This window comes from Hemiscyllium ocellatum, chromosome 48 (assembly GCF_020745735.1).
Source record: "Hemiscyllium ocellatum isolate sHemOce1 chromosome 48, sHemOce1.pat.X.cur, whole genome shotgun sequence".
NCBI lineage: Eukaryota > Metazoa > Chordata > Chondrichthyes > Orectolobiformes > Hemiscylliidae > Hemiscyllium > Hemiscyllium ocellatum.
In genome coordinates, this window is record NC_083448.1 from 4,787,469 (window position 1) to 4,807,279 (window position 19,811).

Consider the following 19,811-nt stretch of genomic DNA (forward strand, 5'->3'; position numbering starts at 1 on the left):
GCTGATCTGGGAAAAACTAAAATGTCACTTTTCTGAATTTTAAACTGCAGCATCACATTTATATATTATATCAGGTTCAGTTGGGCATTCAGAAGAGCAAAGAAAGACTTTTGGATAGTAAAGGTGTGCAGGGAGAAGATCAACACTAGACATTAGAGCCAGCTTGGGAACAGTGGACCTGCAGAGCCCCCTCTGCATTGCAATATTCCAATTATTCAGATTCTGAATAAAGGATAAAGTTGATGTAATTTTGTACTGCATCCTACTTTTACTGTATCTACCCTAACAATGTTTGATACATCGTCAGGTAATCTAAAATTGTAACTGCGTCAAATGATGTGCCATGTATATTTCTTCATAGGTTTCACAGAATGGCAGATCTCAGAACCAAGGAAGTAAGGCAAAATAAATATTTTAATACATTGCAAAGGAACCTAAAAATGCACAATGTCCAGAACAAATATCAATTTTATTAATGCAAGGACATACAGACAAGAAATGTTCCACCTTTTATTCTGAAAACAAAAGTTATTTGTAATTATTCCACTTCAGGTCTACAGTTCGGAACCTTTGATACAGGGTGTGAATGTTTCATAGACTCCAAAGATTCTGACATTCTACACATCATGCTAGTGAATCCAGATTCAAACTAGATAGAAATATATATAACACCAGGGAAGACTTCCAAAGAAAGTTGAATCCAGAGTAGATTGTTTCTGAGGTTTAATGGAAAGGATTTTTTTTTTCTGTATTGCTGAACAATGTACAACCAAGCCATACAGACAAGGGTTCTAGGTCGAATTCCAGCTCTTGTGCAGTTAGTAGTGAGTGAGGATAAGATTTGGGTCATTATAATATTAAAGATCTGACAGCAAGAGAGGGGAGAAAAAGAAGAGTCAAAATTCCCATTACCGTTTACTGTCCGGTACCTCGTGATAGAAAGGCATGTGTTTGTGGTAACTAGCTGAAGTTAGACAACATTGGTCAAAAGGTTTATTGAGACTTGCTGTGAAGCTTCATGTGTCAAGAATGGTCACCTGAAAAAAAACTAATTGAGGGCAGTTAGCTCTCAGACTGTACCCGAGATGAAGTCCAGCCTTCATGAAAGGCAAGACAAACACTCAAAATATATTTTCAAAAAACTATTGTTTTGAAATGAATGCTGACTTCAGAATTAATCTTAAACATAAAGATGACGTTCCCAGCCCTTTTTTCTTTTGGTGCTGAACCATTTAGAACATATAACTAAACAGCAACAGTACATCAGAACAGAGACTATCACAAATCATTATATACAGTGTGAATCAGGAACATGCAAATAAGACAATTGTTTTGGTACTTAAAAAAACAGAATTGATTCAAATTTTCCAGATAATTTAGTCCTATAATTTGAAAGCACTCCAAAAGTAAGATCAGCACTGTAATAAAACAGGAACATTCATATGTGTGTATATATAAAAAATAATTTTCCCAAAATCAGAAGGTTTCTTGGCACTTATAAAGAAATTATTTTCTTCCAAAGCATTGTTCTATTAAAATACTTAAAGGGTTTTATCTGCACACAGCACTTGGTATATGTTCTACAGCAAGTTACATTTTGTAAACCACGTCCAGCAGTCAGTCTCCGACCAGAATTATGGTGGCAGTTTTCTAGATTGCAGTTACATTATGAAAAAATTACAGAACGATATGCATTGGTAGAATTTATAGAAACCATCTTCTGTTTAATTTACAATTATCAGAAGTAAAAATTTGAGTGAGGGTGTGTTGTATTGGTGTTACTGTATTGATGATAACATTAGCAATATTTTCAACACACCTTCAAACCGAAGACTGATTGTGAGCGGAGAGGTAGCATGGGAGCCAGCTGAACAGAGTCCACATTAATGACCAAACAAGGAGGACAAATTACAAGATCTGATGGGAAATATATATTGTTCCTTAGAGAAATGAAGAACAAAGTTATGTTTTAGGTAGTAATAGATAGACCCAGAGCAAAACCAACATGTACTGTGCTGTGCTACATTTGTTCACTTTATATATGAATATTTGGGTATAAGCCCAGAACTCGCATGATATCCAAATCTGCAGAAAGATAGGGAGGCACAGGAAGTGGAATCTGAGGGCCAAAGAGTGCTGCAAGAGGATAGGGTGAACAAAAAATAAAGGCAGACAGAGACCGGTCCCTGATTCAGAAACCTGTTGACACTGAGGCTCGTGCGACAGTGGAATGTACCACTGGAGTTACTGTTAAAACATTACATAGGTCGGTGATTGAAGGAAAATGGGAATATGAGGATATGGGAACAGAGCAGATAAACTGGAACAAGGATAACTGTTTGACTGTTCGGGTTATATTATACATTTGGATATTGCTGTTTTTATTCAGTCTTCATAAATGGAAATTCAGCTATTCACAGACAGCCTGACTCACTTATCAGAATAAAGTTTGTTAGAATGTCCTATTAAAGTTTCGTTAAAGTTTAATCAAAATATCTAGTTATGTCAATATAGTTTCACAACCATGAAAATAACAGTACAGCACAATACTGCAGTGCATTATTGGGACCGTACATGTTTTACTGCAACTGGTACAGTGTCAACACACAGGAAACCGTCAAGAAAGATTTAAAATGTTCATGAAACTACATAAAATGACTAAATGTTATCTTCTCGTCTCACTTATCACTGAGCCATGGGATATTATTTAGGAGATTAATATCTTCAACATTACTGTTTGATACATCTCCTAAGTCTCTCTCTCTCTCTCTCTCTCTGAGAGAACACTCCTGTGGTGTGATAAGACAATGATAATTTAACCTTTTACAGTACCTCAAAAAGAATATACTGGCTGAGGAATAAGGGGAGTGCACAGAAAGCACCAGCAGAAACTGAGGGAGGTAAACTCAGATCAAGTCCTCCACAACCCTTCAGCACTTTGTGACAACAAGGCAGCCTCGGGGTCAGCTGCCTGCTTGTACCTTTGCTCAGGAAATGGTGCTCAGTTAATTAAAAGTAAACATGGGAGAATTAAGAAAAGCAAAACCTGACCGTTAGAACAATGTGCTGTCTTCATCACTCTCTACCCCTCTGGACAGCGTCTCTTCCCTCTCAGCACAACAGATGATCCCTTAAACAGCAATAACAACAGTTCCTGACTTCAACTGGAACCTACTGTCCTGGTCCCCCGTGCTGTTAACTTTTATTTACATTTCATTGCTCTCTCCCCGTTCAGGGATGTTTAACTCTACTTTTTCCAATCCGTTAGCCTGACCCTTGCAACTTATGAACGTCTTCTGTCTCTCTTGCTATTCAACTAAGTTGTTATACCTTTATGAAAATTGTCTGTTTTTACCAGTTCATGCCCCCTCTATATTTTGGTCATGGCTGTGGAGGGTGTCAGTTTTGTTAGGAGTTCCATCTTAAATGGCAATCTGTCTTTCTTTTTTCTCACTGTGCATTTGCTTTGCACCATTGTGAAAAGTGGGGGGGCATGGGCATGTTAGTCCAAAGGGCCCGTTTCCATGCTGTAGACCTCTCGGTTGTCAGTTGTTTTGCTGAAGGACCCGTTAAAAGGGGAAGCAAGCTGGATTTCAGTGCCACGCGGACTTGGTGAAAAAGCTACTACGTGTAGAACAGTACTGATGTGTTCAGATAAGTCTCCATTAAAATTAGGGAAATGTATTTTTCAAATATACAAAAGAACAAAAATGGTCAAAAGGTATGGAATAACAACGCAGTCATTTAATCACCTCTGTGTACTGCTTTTATATTAAAATCATGTGATGTCCAATATCTTTACTCACAGGTTGTGAAATGTAGGGAAGAAGAGAGCTCTTTCCTTTCAGTGCTGTAGTATTCCTACATTATACACTTAGAATCTCTTGTGCTTTTTTTTTCCAAAAATGTAATAATTGGTCCTTTTTTTTGCGTGCTATTCAATAATTCAGGAGTCAGTGTCGATGTTCATTCATCTCTTTTACATAAACAAAAGTGCAGGGATCCAGGAAAGCCACTGTACTTTGGGAAGGAGGTTCTGTACGTGGCATTTGAGTCCCAAGATATCAGTCCTCACTTCAGAAGTGAATGTAGAGAATAATCCACACCGTTCCTCAGCTGAAAAAAAGAAAATGTCTGCAATGAGTGGCCTGGGGCTAATTGCTGCGCTCAAGTCTTCCACATCGTTTGCCTTCCAATGTTTTGAAATCCAGAAATTCGTAGTAAAAGACTACCCTGCTGATGCCTTGACAACCATTGATGGTAGAGAATTCGCTTTCTTCCCGCTTGCCAGCCTTTCCAAACCTGGTCAGTATAGTGGTGTTCCAAAGGTATTTCAAACTCTAAAGGTGTGAGATGGCATTTTACAATGGGTCTGGATGGATCTCCTTCTCGCACGGTCCACACAGACATCCTCCATCAGCTTTGCACTGTCAACAACACGAGGCAGTATCAGCTGAACTTCAGTAGAGGTGGACCAAAGGGTACTGTGGTGTTCTCACCCCATTGGGTGAGGGGGGGAAGATTCTCAGTTGTTCTCAAACAAGGAAAGAAGATCATCATTGCTGTTGTTCGGCATGTCTGGAGGTCCTAGGTAGGACAGCAGTTCGTCTGGGTTTGTGATGTCTGGAAGAAGCTAGGAAATGAGGGAGAAATCAAGATCAGTTCAGATATCAATATTTTCAAGACAAATTAACTGAATTACACAATAGGGTGGAAGCTATTTATAATTACTCAGCTGGAAAAATATTAAATAAATTCTGGCCTTGGAATGCAGCTTTGCAAGAGACTGAAAAATAATAATGCTCAGATCACTTCTCAAGGTGAAACGAGTTGATCTTAATCTCTTTCCTCTTATATTCTCAAACATATTCTTTAAACTATTTCTTTAAGTGGCCTCCTACTCCACAATCAAGGTGCGGGTAAATTGTTTTCTCTGATGATGACATTCACTGGTTGTCACCTCATTGTCAAACATCGCATATGACATTGGACAAGCTACTGTGACTACCTGGTGCCCAGGGCTCCATACCCAGAAATGTGAAGGAACTGACAGATACAAACCACAAATTAATAGGAGTAAACCATTCAGCACCTCAAATCTGCTCAGCCATTCAGTAGCATCATGCGTAATCTGAAATCATAAGACGCAAGAGCAGAAATTAGGCCATTCAGCCCATCGAGTCTGCTCCGCCATTCAATCATGGCTGATAAGTTTCTCAACCGCATTCTCCCATTTTCTTCTCATAACCCTTCAGTGATTTAATACTCAAGAACCTATCCATCTCCTGTGTTAAATATACTCAATGACTTGGCCTCCACAGCCTTCTGTGGCAGTGAATTCCATAGATTCACTGCTGATGAGGTTTCTCCTTATCTCTGTTCTAAAAGGTCTTCCCTTTATTCCAAGGCTTTGCCCTCAGATCCTAGTTTCTCCAACCAATGGAAACATCTTCCCAACATCTATTCAATATTCTATAAGTTTCAATTTGATTCCTCCTTCATCCTTCTAAACCCCATCAAGTATAGACTCTTCAAATGTTCCTCATACTTTAAGCTTTTCATACGTGGGACCATTCTTGTGAACCTCCTCTGAACATGCTCCAGGGCCAGTACATCCTTCCTGAGATATGGGACCCAAGAATGCTCCAAATGTGGTCTGACGTGAGCCTTATAGAGTCTAGGAAGTGCATCCCTGCCTTTATATTCATGTCCTATCAAAGTAAATGCCAACATTGCATTTACCTTCCTAACTACTAATTCAACCTATAAGTTTACCTGGTGAGAATCCTGGATTCCAACTGCCAATTCTCGTTGTACTTCTGACGTCTAAATTTTCTCCCCATTGAGAAAATAGTCCATGCTTCTTCCTATCGACATGCATGACCTCACACTTTCCCACATTCTCTCAAGTCTCATTTTCCAGCAGTCCAGTTTCCACTTTTGCCCCACTTTTAGCCTTTACATATCTAAAGAACTTCTCCAGTCTTCCTTTATATTACTGGCTAGCTTACCCTATTATTTAATCTTCTCTCTCCTCATTCTTTTTTTTGTTGTTGCCCTCTGTTGGTCTTTGTAAGCTTCCCAATCCTCTGGTTTCCAACTGCCCTTTGCCACATTATAAGGTTTCCCTTTTGGTTTTACACTATCCCTGACTTCCTTCGTCAGCCATGGTTGCCTCATCGTTTCCTGGACCATGCTTTTTTTCCCCTCAGGATGAATCTCTGTTGTGTCTCCTGAATTACTCCCAGAAACTCCTGCCATTGCTGTTCCTGCTAGGCTCCTCTCCTAGTCAATTCTACCCAGCTCCTCCCTTATGCCTCTGTAGTTGCCTTTTATTCAGCTGTAATGCCATTATCTCTGACTCTGCCTTCTCCCTCTCAAGTTGCAGAGTAAATTCAATCATTTCACGATCACTGCCTCCTAAGGGTTCCTTCATCTGATGTTCCTTTATCTAGTCTGCCTCATTGTACAACACTAAATCCAGTATTGCCTGTTCCCTAATGGGCTCCACCACAAGTGGATCCAAAAAGCTATCTTGTAGAAATTCCCCAAGTTCCTTTTCTTGCAATCCACTACCAACCTGATTTTTCCAGTCCACTGCACATTGAAATCCCCCATGATCACTAGAACTTTGCCTTTCTCACACACCTCTTCTATCTCCTGCCATATCTTGCGCCCCAGCTCCTGACTACTGTTTGAAGGCCTGTACGTAACTCCAACTGTAGTTTTTTTTAACCTTTTGCAGTTCCTCCATTCTACCCACACCCAGATTCTACACCATACTTTGTTTCTTACTACTGGTTTCATTTCATTTCTCACTAATAAGGCAACCCCACCCCCTCTGCCCACCTGCCTACCTTTTTGACAGAATATTTAGCTCCCACTCCTAATCCCCTTGCAGCCATGTCTCCGTAATGCCCACCACACCTGCATCACAAGCTAACTTACCTTATTCCTTACTGTGTGCATTCAAATATTACACCTTCAGTCCTGTATTAACTGTCCCTCTGTGTGCTTGAAGTTTGTTTGCTGACCTCTTTCCAAACTCTCTGTCCTATTTGTATCTGTGCTGGAGACTTTAATAACCTCTCCTGAGTTCCTCTTCCCTGTCATTTCTTTCCAAACAAATGAATCCAGCCTTCTACTTTGTTTTACCCTTGCCTTTGCCCCTACTTCCTAGTTTAAATTCCTGTCAACCAGCCTAATATACCCTTTTTACCAGAACACTGATCCCAGCTCATGATTTGGAGATGCCGGTGTTGGAGTGGGGTTTACAGTGTTAAAACAATCACACAACACCAGGTTATAAGCCAACAGGTTTAATTGGAAGCACTAGCTTTCAGAGTGATGCTCCTTCATCAGGTAGTTGTGCTCCAAAAGCTAGTGCTTCCAAATAAACCTGAAGTTGTGTGATCCCGGCTGAAAGTGTGTTGCTGGAAAAGCGCAGCAGGTCAGGCAGCATCCAAGGAGCAGGAGAATCGACATTTCAGGCATGAGTACCTTTTGCGTGATCCCAGCTTAGTTCAGGTGGAGACCGTCCTAGCAGTGCAGATCCCTCCTGTTCCAATACTGATGCCAGTACCCCTTGAAGAGGAACCCCTTTATCTCACACCAATCTTTTATAGCCACTTGTTCACTTCCCTTATTCTCATGTCCCAGTGCCATTTCGCACATGGCTCGGGCAGTAATCTGGAAATTATAACCTTTGGGGACCTGTTTTATCATTTGGCTTCTAGCTCCTGATAATCACCCAACAGCTCCTCTTTCCTAGTCTTGCCTATGTTGTTCGTTCCAGCATAGATCCTCCTCCTCATCCAATATCCTTTCAAGCCAGTCATAGATATCCCTTACTCTGGCACCAAACAGGCCAGGTGGGACTCTCTATCCTGCTTACAAAGGATACCACCTATCCCTCTTAATTATGGGATCCCCTACTGCTACCATTTGTCTTTTTGCTTTCGCCTCTTGAATGGTCTCCTGTACCATAGTGGACTGGTCAGTTGGCTCATTCTCCCTGCAGCCCTTTTCCTCATCCACACAAGGATACTTCATACATGTTGGACAAAGTCAAGAGTTAAGGCTTCTCCGTTCCTGACTGCAGGATCCCTCAGCCTGCTTCAGCTGCTGTCCCTGGCCACTGACTGAATTTGAACTGCTTAATCTACCAGGTGTGACTGCCTCCTGAAACACAGTGTCCATGTCACTCTTCCCCTCCTGGATGTGCCGCAGTGTTTGAAGCTCAGATAACAAGCTCGTCAACTCTGAGGCAAAGTTCCTCATGCAACCAACACTTGCTGCAGATGTGGTCACAGCGTTTCACCGGGGGATCATGATGGGTGATGAAACGTTTTTGAAACAGAGTTGGAGTTTGATCGCTGAAGGGATTTGGAACCAGTTTCACATCTGTGAATTCTACCAGAAATACCAGCAGTGTTTTATTTCCCATGATTAAAATTGAAAAGCATCACCGAGGATGGGATATCACATCATAGAGGTGTAGCCTTCAACAAAAAAAAACAAACACTGATCCTAGGTGGATTGTGTGGAATTTGTTTAAGTCTAAATCATGTGTAAATTAGTGAAAAGCTAATGGATCCCTAAGGGAGTCTGCTAAATTTGCGTGCATTCTCATCAACTCTTCCCTCTGTCTCCAACTTCCTAGTCAATTATCTGGACTGCAGACATGTTCCTGAGGCATTGCTTGACTATAGCAAGTAAAGTTGCAATTGGGGAAATACTGGTAATTTTACACCAATATTTTGGTTTAATATTTTTCAGCTGAAGAGCTATGCAGCACGAAGTAACATCTCAGAGAATTGTAGACATGTTCAATTTGGAGAATAACAAACACAACGCAGTTTTCAAGACCAAGTCTGAAGGAGTCAGACAATTTTCACTGCATTAAGAATTCATGACCGTTTGGTTCATAGCAAAGATAAAGCCAGCCAGTCTTCCTGTCACCTGAATAGTCCTGCAGAGGTTGAGAGCATACAAGGCTGGGAAAAAGTAAAATGCCCCACACTTACTTCTAGAGAAGACTCAGGGACATCAGCTGCTCCTTGGCTGCTTGCCTGAGCTTCCATGACTGCAGATGGGTTGAAGGACAGTTTGCCACGTGAATGGACACCGACGCCTGTCTGCTGGAGCTGCCGTGGGTGCTGGGATGGGCTGCGATGGTGCAACGACTGAGCACTGAGGTGATGTGCATGAACTCCTTGCTGCACAGTCATGTGGGGTTGGTCCATTGTTCCAGAATGAGGAATCTGGGAGCAGAAGATGGAAACAATGATGACATGCACATTTATTTTCTCTCCAGTCCACGAACAAACACTATCGTGTATATTCCAACCTTCAACATGGCTCATAACTCCATCATGCATTCTAAACCCCAGTGATAAACAACTCTCATGGTGGTTGATCCTGGGTTAATTTACCCTTCAGAACCATCAAGGGAACTGAAGTTCACATACTTAAAAAATGCTGCAAAGACACAAGTGGGAAGTGGAAGTATAAGTTCAAAAAATGTAAAAGACAAACACTACAGAGAAACAGGCACTAGCAGGAGTCAGCCATTCAGCCCTTTGAGGCTGTTACACCATTCAATGTGACCATGAGCTGATCATCCGACTCAGTCTCCTTTTGCTGCTTCCTCCTCTCCCTGCTACCCTCCAATAACCTTCGATGCCTTTAGCCCTAAATATTATACTGAACTCCTTGAAAACATGCAATGACTTGACTTCAACTGCTCTCTGTGGTAGAAAATTCCACAGGCTCATATCTCTCTGTGTGAAAACATTTAGAGTCATAGAGATGTCCAGCATGGAAACAAACCCTTTGGTCCTACTCAACCAGATATCCTAACCTAATCTAGTCCCATTTGCCAGCACTTGGCTCATATCACTCTAAACCCTTCCTATTCACATACCCATCCAGATGCCTTTTAAATGCTGTAATTGTACCAGCCTCCACCACTTCCTCTGGCAGCTCATTCCATACACGTACCACCCTCTGTGTGAAAAAGTTGCCTCTTTGGTCCCTTTTATATCTTTCCCCTCTCACCCTTAACCTATGCCCTCTAGTTCTGGACTTCCCCCAACCCAAGGGAAAAGACCTTGTCTATTCACCCTATCTATGCCCCTTCATGATTTTATAAACCTCTATAAGGTCACCCCTCAGCCTCCAATGCTCCAGGGAAAACAGTCCCAGCCTATTCAGCCTCTCCCTGTAGCTCAAACCCTCCAACCCTGGCAACATCCTTGTAAATCTTTTCTGAATTCTTTCAAGTTTCACATTATCCTTCCAATAGGAAGGAGACCGGAATTGCACGCAATATTCCAAAAGTGGCCTAACCAATGTCCTGTACAGCTGCGACATGACCTCCCAACTCCTGTACTCAATGTTCTGACCAATAAAGGAAAGCATACCAAACACCTTCTTTATTATCCTATCTACCTGCGACTCCACTTTCAAGGAGCTATGAACCTGCCCTCCAAGGTCTCTTTGTTCGGCGACACTCCCCAGGACCTTACCATTAAGAGTATAAATCCTGCTCTGATTTGCTTTTCCAAAAATGCAGCACCTCGCATTTATCTAAATTAAACTCCATCTGCCACACCTCAGCCCATTGGCCCATCGGATCAAGATCCCGTTGTAATCCAAGGTAACCTTCTTCACTGTCCACTATCCCTCCAATTTTGGTGTCATTTATAAATTTACTAACTATACCTCCTATGTTCATATCCAAATCATTTATATAAATGACAAAAGGTAGTGGATCCAGCACTGATCCTTGTGGCACACCACTGGTCACAGGCCTCCAGTCTGAAAAACAACCTTCCACCACCATCCTACCTTCAAGTGAATTCTGTATCCAAATCGCTAGTTGTCCTGGCATTCCATGAGATCTAACCTTGCTACCAGTCTCTGATGGGGAGCCTTGTTGAACACCTTACTGTAGTCCATATAGATCATGTCCACTGCTCTGCCCTCATCAATCCTCTTGGTTAGGTAAAAACAAGGACTGCAGATGCTGGAAACCAGAGTCTAGATTAGAGTGGTGCTGGAAAAGCACAGGAGGTTAGGCAGCATCCAAGGAACAGGAAAATTGACATTTGGGGCAAAAAGCCCTTCATCAGGAATAGAGGCCTATTCCTGATGAAGCGTTAATTTTCCTGCTCCTCAGATGCTCTCCGACCTGCTGTGCTTTTCCAGCACAACTCTAATCTAGACCCCAATCCTCTTGGTTAGTTCTTCAAAAAAACTCAATCACTTCATCCCAGTCCTAAATGGCCTACTGGTACACTTAGACTGTGACCCCTGGTTCTGGACTCTCTGGTCATCAAGGACATCCTGCCTATGTTAACCCTGTCTGGTCCTGTTAGAATTTGATAGGTTTCTATGAAGATCCCCCTTGAATCTTCTAAATTTAATTGAATATAGTCCTAACCAATCCAGTCTGTCTTCATATATCAATCCTGCCATCCCATCAGTCAGTTTGGGAGACTTTTGCTACACTGCCTACATCGCCAGAACACCCTTCCTCAGATAAGGAGACCAAAAGCTACTCCAGGTAATATTGCTGGGCAATCCCTGAGCAGGTAAGGTGAGAGAGATAAATTTGTGGCTCAAAGATTGATGTGGGAGAAATGAGTTTCCATTCTTGGTGTTCTGGCTTTGAGGCAAGTGGGTGTTTTGTTGTGGGGATGGCCATCAAATCTCCTCTGTGCTGGGACCAGTGCTTTGGTGAGCCAAATAACTCAGGAGGGTTTTAAACCATCTGGTTGCGGAAGAGGGATAACGTGTAGGAAGATGAAAGGGAAACAGTAAGGGAATGGAGTAGAGTAAAGATTTCTCAATGATAACCAGCATGTGGCAGAACAACAAAGATAATCCCGCAAAGATTTGAAGATTGGACAGCTTTAAGAATGAGCCAAGCGTGACTAAAAATTAATCAAACGAGAGAGATTAAATCTTGAGAGGAAAGTGTTACAAAGTCAAAAGCATGTCTTCACTTCAAAGTAGAACCTGTCTTCTGAATTTTGAAGTTAAATGAAAGTGCAGGCTCAGCTACCTGAATGGAAAGGCTGTTCGAAAATGGATACATGTAACAAATGGCTGTTAAATGGATACCTGAGTTTTGGTTGCTATTTCAACAATTCAAGTTCAACCACTTTGTTTTAATTATGCCCCAGGATACTAAAACCTAACGGCATTTGAATTTTACTGTTTTGACACCCAGAAACCAATCTGATTATAGAACTTTAATGTGTCATGTTGGGGAAGGGGTAGGGGCGTACAAAAAGCATAGACATTTTGAAAACTAAGCAACTGCCATTAATCAGCTGAGCAACTGCTGTAGAGCTAACTCCCATCTACCATCTTGCTCTCAAATAAATTAGAAAATCCTCTATATCAAAGGTATCTTTTCATGTAAAACTTACTTGCAGTAATAAGAAAGAAGGTGACCCAGGGAAATCAGAGGGAAGATTGAAGACAGCGGAGAAGACAAGAGACTGTGTGGACTTGAGATTCAGTTAATGTAATGTTGAATAGTAAGTGTGGTTTTGGGATAGCATGTTTAATTGAGTTAAGGGCAGATAGTAAGTAGTTAAGAAAATGGGGACTTGGATTTATGAATAGTTTTTGTTTAGTGTTTCCTATTAGAGTTAGGAAAGTAAATTGTTATTTTTCTTTAAATAGTGGAAATTAGGAGTTCTCTGTCACTCACTCACAATTGAACAGATTACAAGGCGAAGCAAGCTTTTCAAGGGGTTTGGTTTTAATTAACAGAGGGGTTTGACCTCCACATTGTTACAAAAGCTAACTCGAAATATTTTTTATTAAAAAACACTCCCTAGTAGTATTTTAAAAAGAAGAGGTGAGCTAAAGCGAGCATTGTCCTTTGGAGAATTAATAATAACAGAAAATGGCAGAAGTGAGAATAAGTATTTTGTGTTTTTCTTCACTGTGGAAGACTGCCCAAAGATTTCTGAAAATCGAATAGCAAAGGGAGAAATGTAAAATGGTAAGTATCACCAGAGAACAGATACTGGGCATGCTATTATAACTAAAAGGCTAATAAGTTCCCAGAACCTGCGTCCATCTTGTGATACAAACATTGATCATCTGCTTTCAGGCCTGTCTGGGAGCTTGGGGTTTTATGTCTTTTTGGTTTTTGGATGTTCAGATGAAGGACAACCAATCTATCGTACTTAAATGGAGAGAGATTACAGAACACTGTGGTGCAGAGAGATCAGGGTGTCCTCATACAAGAATCACAAGAAGTGAGCTTGCAGATACAGGCAGTGATTCAGGCGGCAAGCGGAAATCAGATCGTTATTGCAAGTGGAACAGTATGAAAACGTAGGCATATTTTACTGCATTTCAGAATACTGTGTATAATAATGTGAAAAATGAAAAAATTGCACCTGCAACAGCTCAGAGAATGAATCATTTCTCATGGAAACACAAAGATTAGATTACATTCCCTACAGTGTGGAAACAGGCCCTTCGGTCCAACAAGTCACGCCAATCCTCTGAAGAGTAAACCACCCAGACCCTTATCCCTCTGACTAATGCACCTTACACTATGGGCAATTTAGCATGGCCAATTCACTCTAACCTGCACATCTAGGGACTGTGGGGGGAAATCAAAGCACCCGGAGGAAACCCACGCAGACACGGGGGAGAATGTACAAACTCCACACAGTCACCCGAGGCTGGAATTGAACCCAGGTCCCTGGTGCTGTGAGGCAACAGTGCTAACCACTGAGTCAATAGTGCTAACCTACAACATCCTCCAGCACTATCCACAACTCTATTGACTTTAGTGTCATCTGCAAATTTACTAGCCCATCCTTCTATGCCCTCATCCGGGTCATTTATATTTATATAAATGACAAACAGCAGTCGACCCATAACAGATCCTGAACTCCCAGGATGATTATTTCCCATCAACCACCACCCTCTGTCTTCTTCCAGCTAGCCAATTTCCGATCCCAACCACTAAATCACCACCAATCCCATGCCTCCATATTTTGTGCAATAGCCGACTGTGGGGAACCTTATCAAACACCTTACTGACATCCACATCAATCTCATCCACCTGTTTGGTCACCTTCTCAAAGAACCCAATAAAGTTTGTGAGGCATGACCTACCCTTCACAAAACCGTGTTGACTATCCCTAATCAACTTATTCCTTTCTAGATGATTATAAATCCTATCTCTTATAACCCACAACCAAAGTATAGCCCTCAGGTCCAGGGTTGTCTCTACTGCCCTTCTTGAACAAGGGAACAACATTTGCTATCCTCCAGTCTTCTGGAACTATTCCTGTAGGCAATGATGACATAAAGATTAAAGCCAAAGGCTTGGCAATCTCCTTCCTGGCTTCCCAGAGAATCCTAGGATAAATCCCATCCGGCCCAGGAGACTTATCCATTTTTGCAATTTCCAGAATTACTAACACCTCCTCCATATGCACCTCAATCCCATCTCGTCTAGTAGCCTGTATCTCAGTATTCTCCTCAACCACATTGTCTTCTTCCAGTGTGAATACTGACGAAAAGTACTCATTTAGTGCTTCCCCTATGTCCTCTGATTCCACGCACAACTTCCCAATACTATGCTTGATTGGCCCTCATCTTACTCTGGTCACTCTTTTATTCCTGATATAGCTATAGAAAGCCTTAGAGTTTTCCTTGATCCTATCCACCAATGACTTCTCACGCCCTCCTCCTGGCCTCTCTCACCTCTCTCTTTAGGTCTTTCCTGGCTAACTTGTAACTCTCAATCGCCCTAACTGAGCCATCACATCTCTTCCTAACAGAAGCCTTCTACTTCCTCTTGACAAGGGATTCAACTTCCTTCGTAAACCACAGCTCCTGTACTTCTCTACTTGATAACTTCCTCCCTGCCTGACCAGTACATACTTATCAAGGACCCCGCAGTTTCCTTCCCCATCCTATACATCCTAAATCTTGCCTAATTGCATCGTAATTGCCTTTCCCCCAGTTGTAACTCTTGCCTGGCATTATATACCTATCCCTTTCCATCACTGAAGTAAACATTACCGAATTGTGGTCACTATCACCAAAGTGCTCACCTACTTACAAATCTAACACCTGGCGGAGTCCATTACCCAGCACCAAATCCAACGAGGCCTCGCCCCTTGTTGGCCTGTCTACATACTGTGAGGAGAAAGTGACGACTGCAAATGCTGGAGATCAGAGCTGAAAATGTGTTGCTGGAAAAGCACAGCAGGTCAGGCAGCATCCAAGGAGCAGGAGAATCGATGTTTCGGGCATGAGCCCTTCCTGAAGAAGGGCTCATGCCCGAAACATCGATTCTCCTGCTCCTTGGATGCTGCCTGACCTGCTGCGCTTTCCCAGCAACACACTTTCAGCTCTGTCTACATACTGTGTCAGGAAACTCTCCTGCACACATTGGACAAAAACTGACTCATCTAAAGCACTTGAACTGTAGTATTCCCAGTCAATATTTGGAAAGTTAAAGACCTCTATAACAACCACCCTGTCACTCTCGCTCCTATTGAGGATCATCTTTGCTATCCTATCCTTTACATCTCTGGAACTATTCGGAGGCCTATAGAAAACTCCCAACAGGGTAACCTCTCCTTTCCTGCTTCTAATCTTAACCCATACTACCTCAGTAGAGTAGTCCTTAAAAGTCCTTTCTGTGACCATAATACTGTCCTTGACTCACAATGCCACACCTCCCCCTCTTTTTCCATTTTCTCTGTTCTTACTGAAACACCTAAATCCCGGGAGCTGCAACATTCCGGTCCCTGCTCTACCCATGTCTCTGAAATGGCTACAACATTCAAATCCCAGGTGCCAATCCATGCTGCAAGTTCACCTACTTTATTCCGGACGCTCCTGGCATTGAAGTAGACACACACTTCAAACCAACTTCTTGTCTGCCGGTGCCTTCTTACAATCTTGAAATCTTAGTTCTGACTTCATTACTCTCAACACTACTCTATACATGAACTATACATCCCCTTGCTGAATTAGTTTAAAACCACCCAAAGAGCATTAGCAACCCCTCCTCCCCCCATCCCCCCCCCAGAATATTGGTACTCCTCTGGTTCAGGTGAAGACCTTCATGTTTGTAGAGGTCCCACCTTCCCCAGAAAGAGCCCCAATTATCCAGGAATCCAAAAGCCTCCCTCCTGTGCCATCCCTATAGCCACTTGTTCAATTCCTCTCTCTCTCTCTATTCCTCGCCTCGCGAGCACTAAAAGTAATTAAGGAGAAATTGGTGAGTCAGAATTCAGAGACCACACATTGAGACTGTGTATCAGATTTTAGGCAATGGTTAAATAGAGTGGGGAAGTTGGCTAGACCGCATTTAAAAATAACTCAGCATATGATGGAACAGGAAGCAGACAAGAAATCAAAAACTCTCGATTTTGCTAATGGAGATAAGGTGTTAAGTGTTACTTCCAGTGATAGGTGAACCTTAAAAAGCAAGGTTTATCCAGCCGAAAGGAGGTTGAATGAGGTGAACTATTTGATAAGGACTCCAGACAGAAAGAAATCTCACAACGAGTGTATAATGTGAATATGCTCAAAAGGTAGTTTGACAGGGAGAAGGCCAGAGGAGACTGAGTTACAACACAGAGGGAACAACCACGTTCAGAGGATTCTGAATTGGGCGTTCCTCAAATTATATTGGACGAGGAGGAAGTTGTCAACAATTGTTATAAATTATTGAGTTACCTTCCTGAGAAAAATCTAAAATGACCCGAAAGGGTTATTGCTCTCACCTGGAGAGATAAGCTGGGAAGTACTCGTCTAATTATGTATGATGTAGATGGACTGTCCCAGGTAAGCAACATCTTTATAGGCATGACCCTCCAAACTTGGCATAGGTTCAATAGGAGATTGAACGCATGCTCCAAGACAACACAATCCAAGTGAGTTGCAGTGACTGGAGCACCATAGTCATGGTGCCAAAATCAGATGGTACCCAACAGTCATGTGTGGACTATCGCAAAGTCAAAGCCGTGACAACGACTGATACATATCCGATTCCACGTTTAGAAGACTGTGTTGAAAAGATGGGACAAGCAACGCCCTACTTCCAGTTTGGACTTAGAGGATTTTGGCAGGTACCTTTCCCTGAAACAGCAAAGACAACTTCATCTTCTGTAACGCCGAGTGGACTGTATCAGTTTAAAGTCAAGATTAGAGTGAGTGCTGGAAAAGCACAGCAGGTCAGGCAGCATCCAAGGAGCAGGAAAATCGACATTTCGCGCAAAAGCCCTTCATCAGGAATCCTTGCTTTTGTCCGAAATGTCGATTTTCCTGCTCCTCGGATGCTGCCTGAAGTGCTGTGCTATTCCAGCACTCACTCTAGACTCTAATCTCTAGCATCTATAGAACCCAGCTCCGCCAGAATCAGTTTAAAGTCATGTCATTTGGGATGAAAAATGTGTCAGCCACATTTCAAAGACTAATGAATAAAGTCATTCCCGGATTGTGTGGTGTACGTCGACGACCTGGTGATTTTGAGTCACACATGGAAGGTACATTTGCAGCATTCCTCAGAACTTTTCGATCGACTTGGGGAGACAGGACTGGCTAAGAGTGATTTTGCCAAAACCCGAGTCACCTTCCTGGGTCATGTTATCAGACATGGAGACATGGCCCTACGCAATCTGCAAGCAAAGGTTATTGGGGAGTTTCCCACACCATCGACATGGACAGCGGTACCATGATTCCTGGGATTGAGTAGGTTTTATCGGAAATTCAGACCAAATCTTAGCAGTCTGGCTGCTCCACTCACTGAATTACGAAAGAGAGGAAAGAGGTTACAGTGGATGGCAGACTGTCAGAAGGGATTTGTCAGTCTGAAAGCTGTTTTAACCACTGCCCCAGTATGAGCCACACATAATTACGCAAAGCGTAATTAAAATTAGATTAGATTAGATTCCCTACAGTGCAGAAACAGGCCCTTCGGCCCAACAAGTCCACACTGACCCTCCAAAGAGTAACCCACCCAGACCCATTCCCTCTGACTAACGAACCTAACACTATGGGTAATTTAGCATGGCCAATCCACCCTAACCTGCACATCCATGGGCACTATGGGTAATTTAGCATGGCCAAATCACTTGACCTGCACATATTTGGACCGTGGGAGGAAACCGGAGCACCCGGAGGAAACCCACGCAGACAACGTGCAAACTCCACACAGACAGTCGCCCCGAGGCTGGAATCGAACCTGGGACCCTGGTGTTGTGAGGCAGCAGTGCTAACCACTGAGCCACCGTGCCGCCATTTAAGGCGGCTATCGATGCATGTGATGTGGGTGTCGGTGCTGCGCTCTTACAGGAAGACGATGAGAAGATAGAAAGACCTATCGGTAATTTCTCCAGGACACTGACCATTCATCAGCAGAAATATTCAACAATCGAGAAGGAGCCTGTGAGCTTGGCATTGGTGTTACAACATTTCAACGTGTATGTTGCCATTAATGCGCCTGAGACAATCATGCACACCGGTCATAACCCTTTGGAGAAATTTAAGGACACAAATTCTCTCCCGTTTAGATGAAGCTTGTTGTTATAGCCATTCAAACTGCAAATTATACACGTGGCAAGATGATTGCTGACGCATTGTCAAGACTTAGATGAATAAACGAAGGTGTTTGGTGGTGGGAATAAACAGACATATAGGATGTAGGAGTGCATGTTTGTAGTCAATGTAATGTATATCTGCTGTAGTGTACTAACTGAGTAAGATTAAGGAGTTTTAAAATGAAGCTATCTTTGTGTATTGTTGGTTCTTTTTTTTAGAGGGTGATGATGCTGTCACTTCAAAAAGGTTATTGTCTTTTTCAAGAGAGGTTGTAAAGGCAGAGGGGCAGAAAAGTGTACTCTAACAATGCCAAAGGAGTGGCTAGTTCTCCCGGTTCCAGTGTTTTCTCGTTTCTTATCGTTGTGGCAGTGAGAAGCTGCTGCAGTGCATAAAGGTTCCATGCTTCAGCAGATGCTTCCTGACTGGCTTTCTCTCTGAAATCTCTCCTGGGTACCTTTGAATTTACCTTCTGCCAAGAGGTGTGATGATGGGATGTGACAGGAATTGGAACAGCTGCTTGACCGAGTTAGTTGGGTTTCCAAATAGTTGTTATTCCCAATCCTGTTTTCTTTTGTTCGCGTCTGAACCCGTAGAATGTAAATAAATTCTGCTTTGCTTAAAGCCGAGTGGGTTTGACCAGCTGCATCGCACCTGGAACATCCACTTCACATCTACCTTTTGAGTGAGGAAAAAGCAAGGGTCTGGGCTGCCTTCTTAACATATTTTGAGGGCGGTCCAGCCTGGTCCATGACAGATGTCTGCTACCATCTGAGAGGGACACTTGTCTCCAAGAGCTGCAGGTTATTCAAATGACCGGCAGCTCTCTGGTCCAGGGGGATTGTTGTTGCTGGGAGTCTCCAGGAGTCTGGAACAATAGGAATCTCGTCAGGGTGAAGCTGCTGGGGGGAGGGGGGGGGGGGGCGAGGTGGACGAATGGGTGAGAAGAGACTTGGAAATTGGACAACTACATTCTTTGAAGTTTGCGTCATATCAAGGCAGGGTGGGTTAAGGAGGCATTCAGCACAGCATGTGGTTGTACAGGAATACTCTTCTGGGAGTCCTGTGTCCAGTTCTGCCCTCCCTGTTACAGGAAGAATATTATTAAGCTGGAGAGGGTTCGGAAAAGATTTACCAGGATGTGGCCTGGTGTGGAGGGTTTGAGTTACCGGGACTTCCATCGCTTGAAGGTAGGAGGTTGAGAGATG

The 19,811-nt window shown here is 42.7% G+C and overlaps 1 protein-coding gene across 1 annotated transcript in view; it reads right to left on the reverse strand.

Moving 5' to 3' along the window:
* Nucleotides 1-3,737: 3,737 nt before the first annotated feature.
* Nucleotides 3,738-19,811, reverse strand: part of LOC132836851 (zinc finger MIZ domain-containing protein 1-like) — a 91,578-nt gene continuing 75,504 nt past the window's right edge. The window contains exons 17-18 of the mRNA XM_060856387.1: nucleotides 9,027-9,263; nucleotides 3,738-4,633 (exon numbers count right to left, since the gene is read on the reverse strand). Coding sequence (XP_060712370.1) covers nucleotides 4,526-4,633; nucleotides 9,027-9,263 — 345 coding nt within the window. The 3' untranslated portion in view covers nucleotides 3,738-4,525. The remainder of the gene's footprint in view (nucleotides 4,634-9,026; nucleotides 9,264-19,811) is intronic.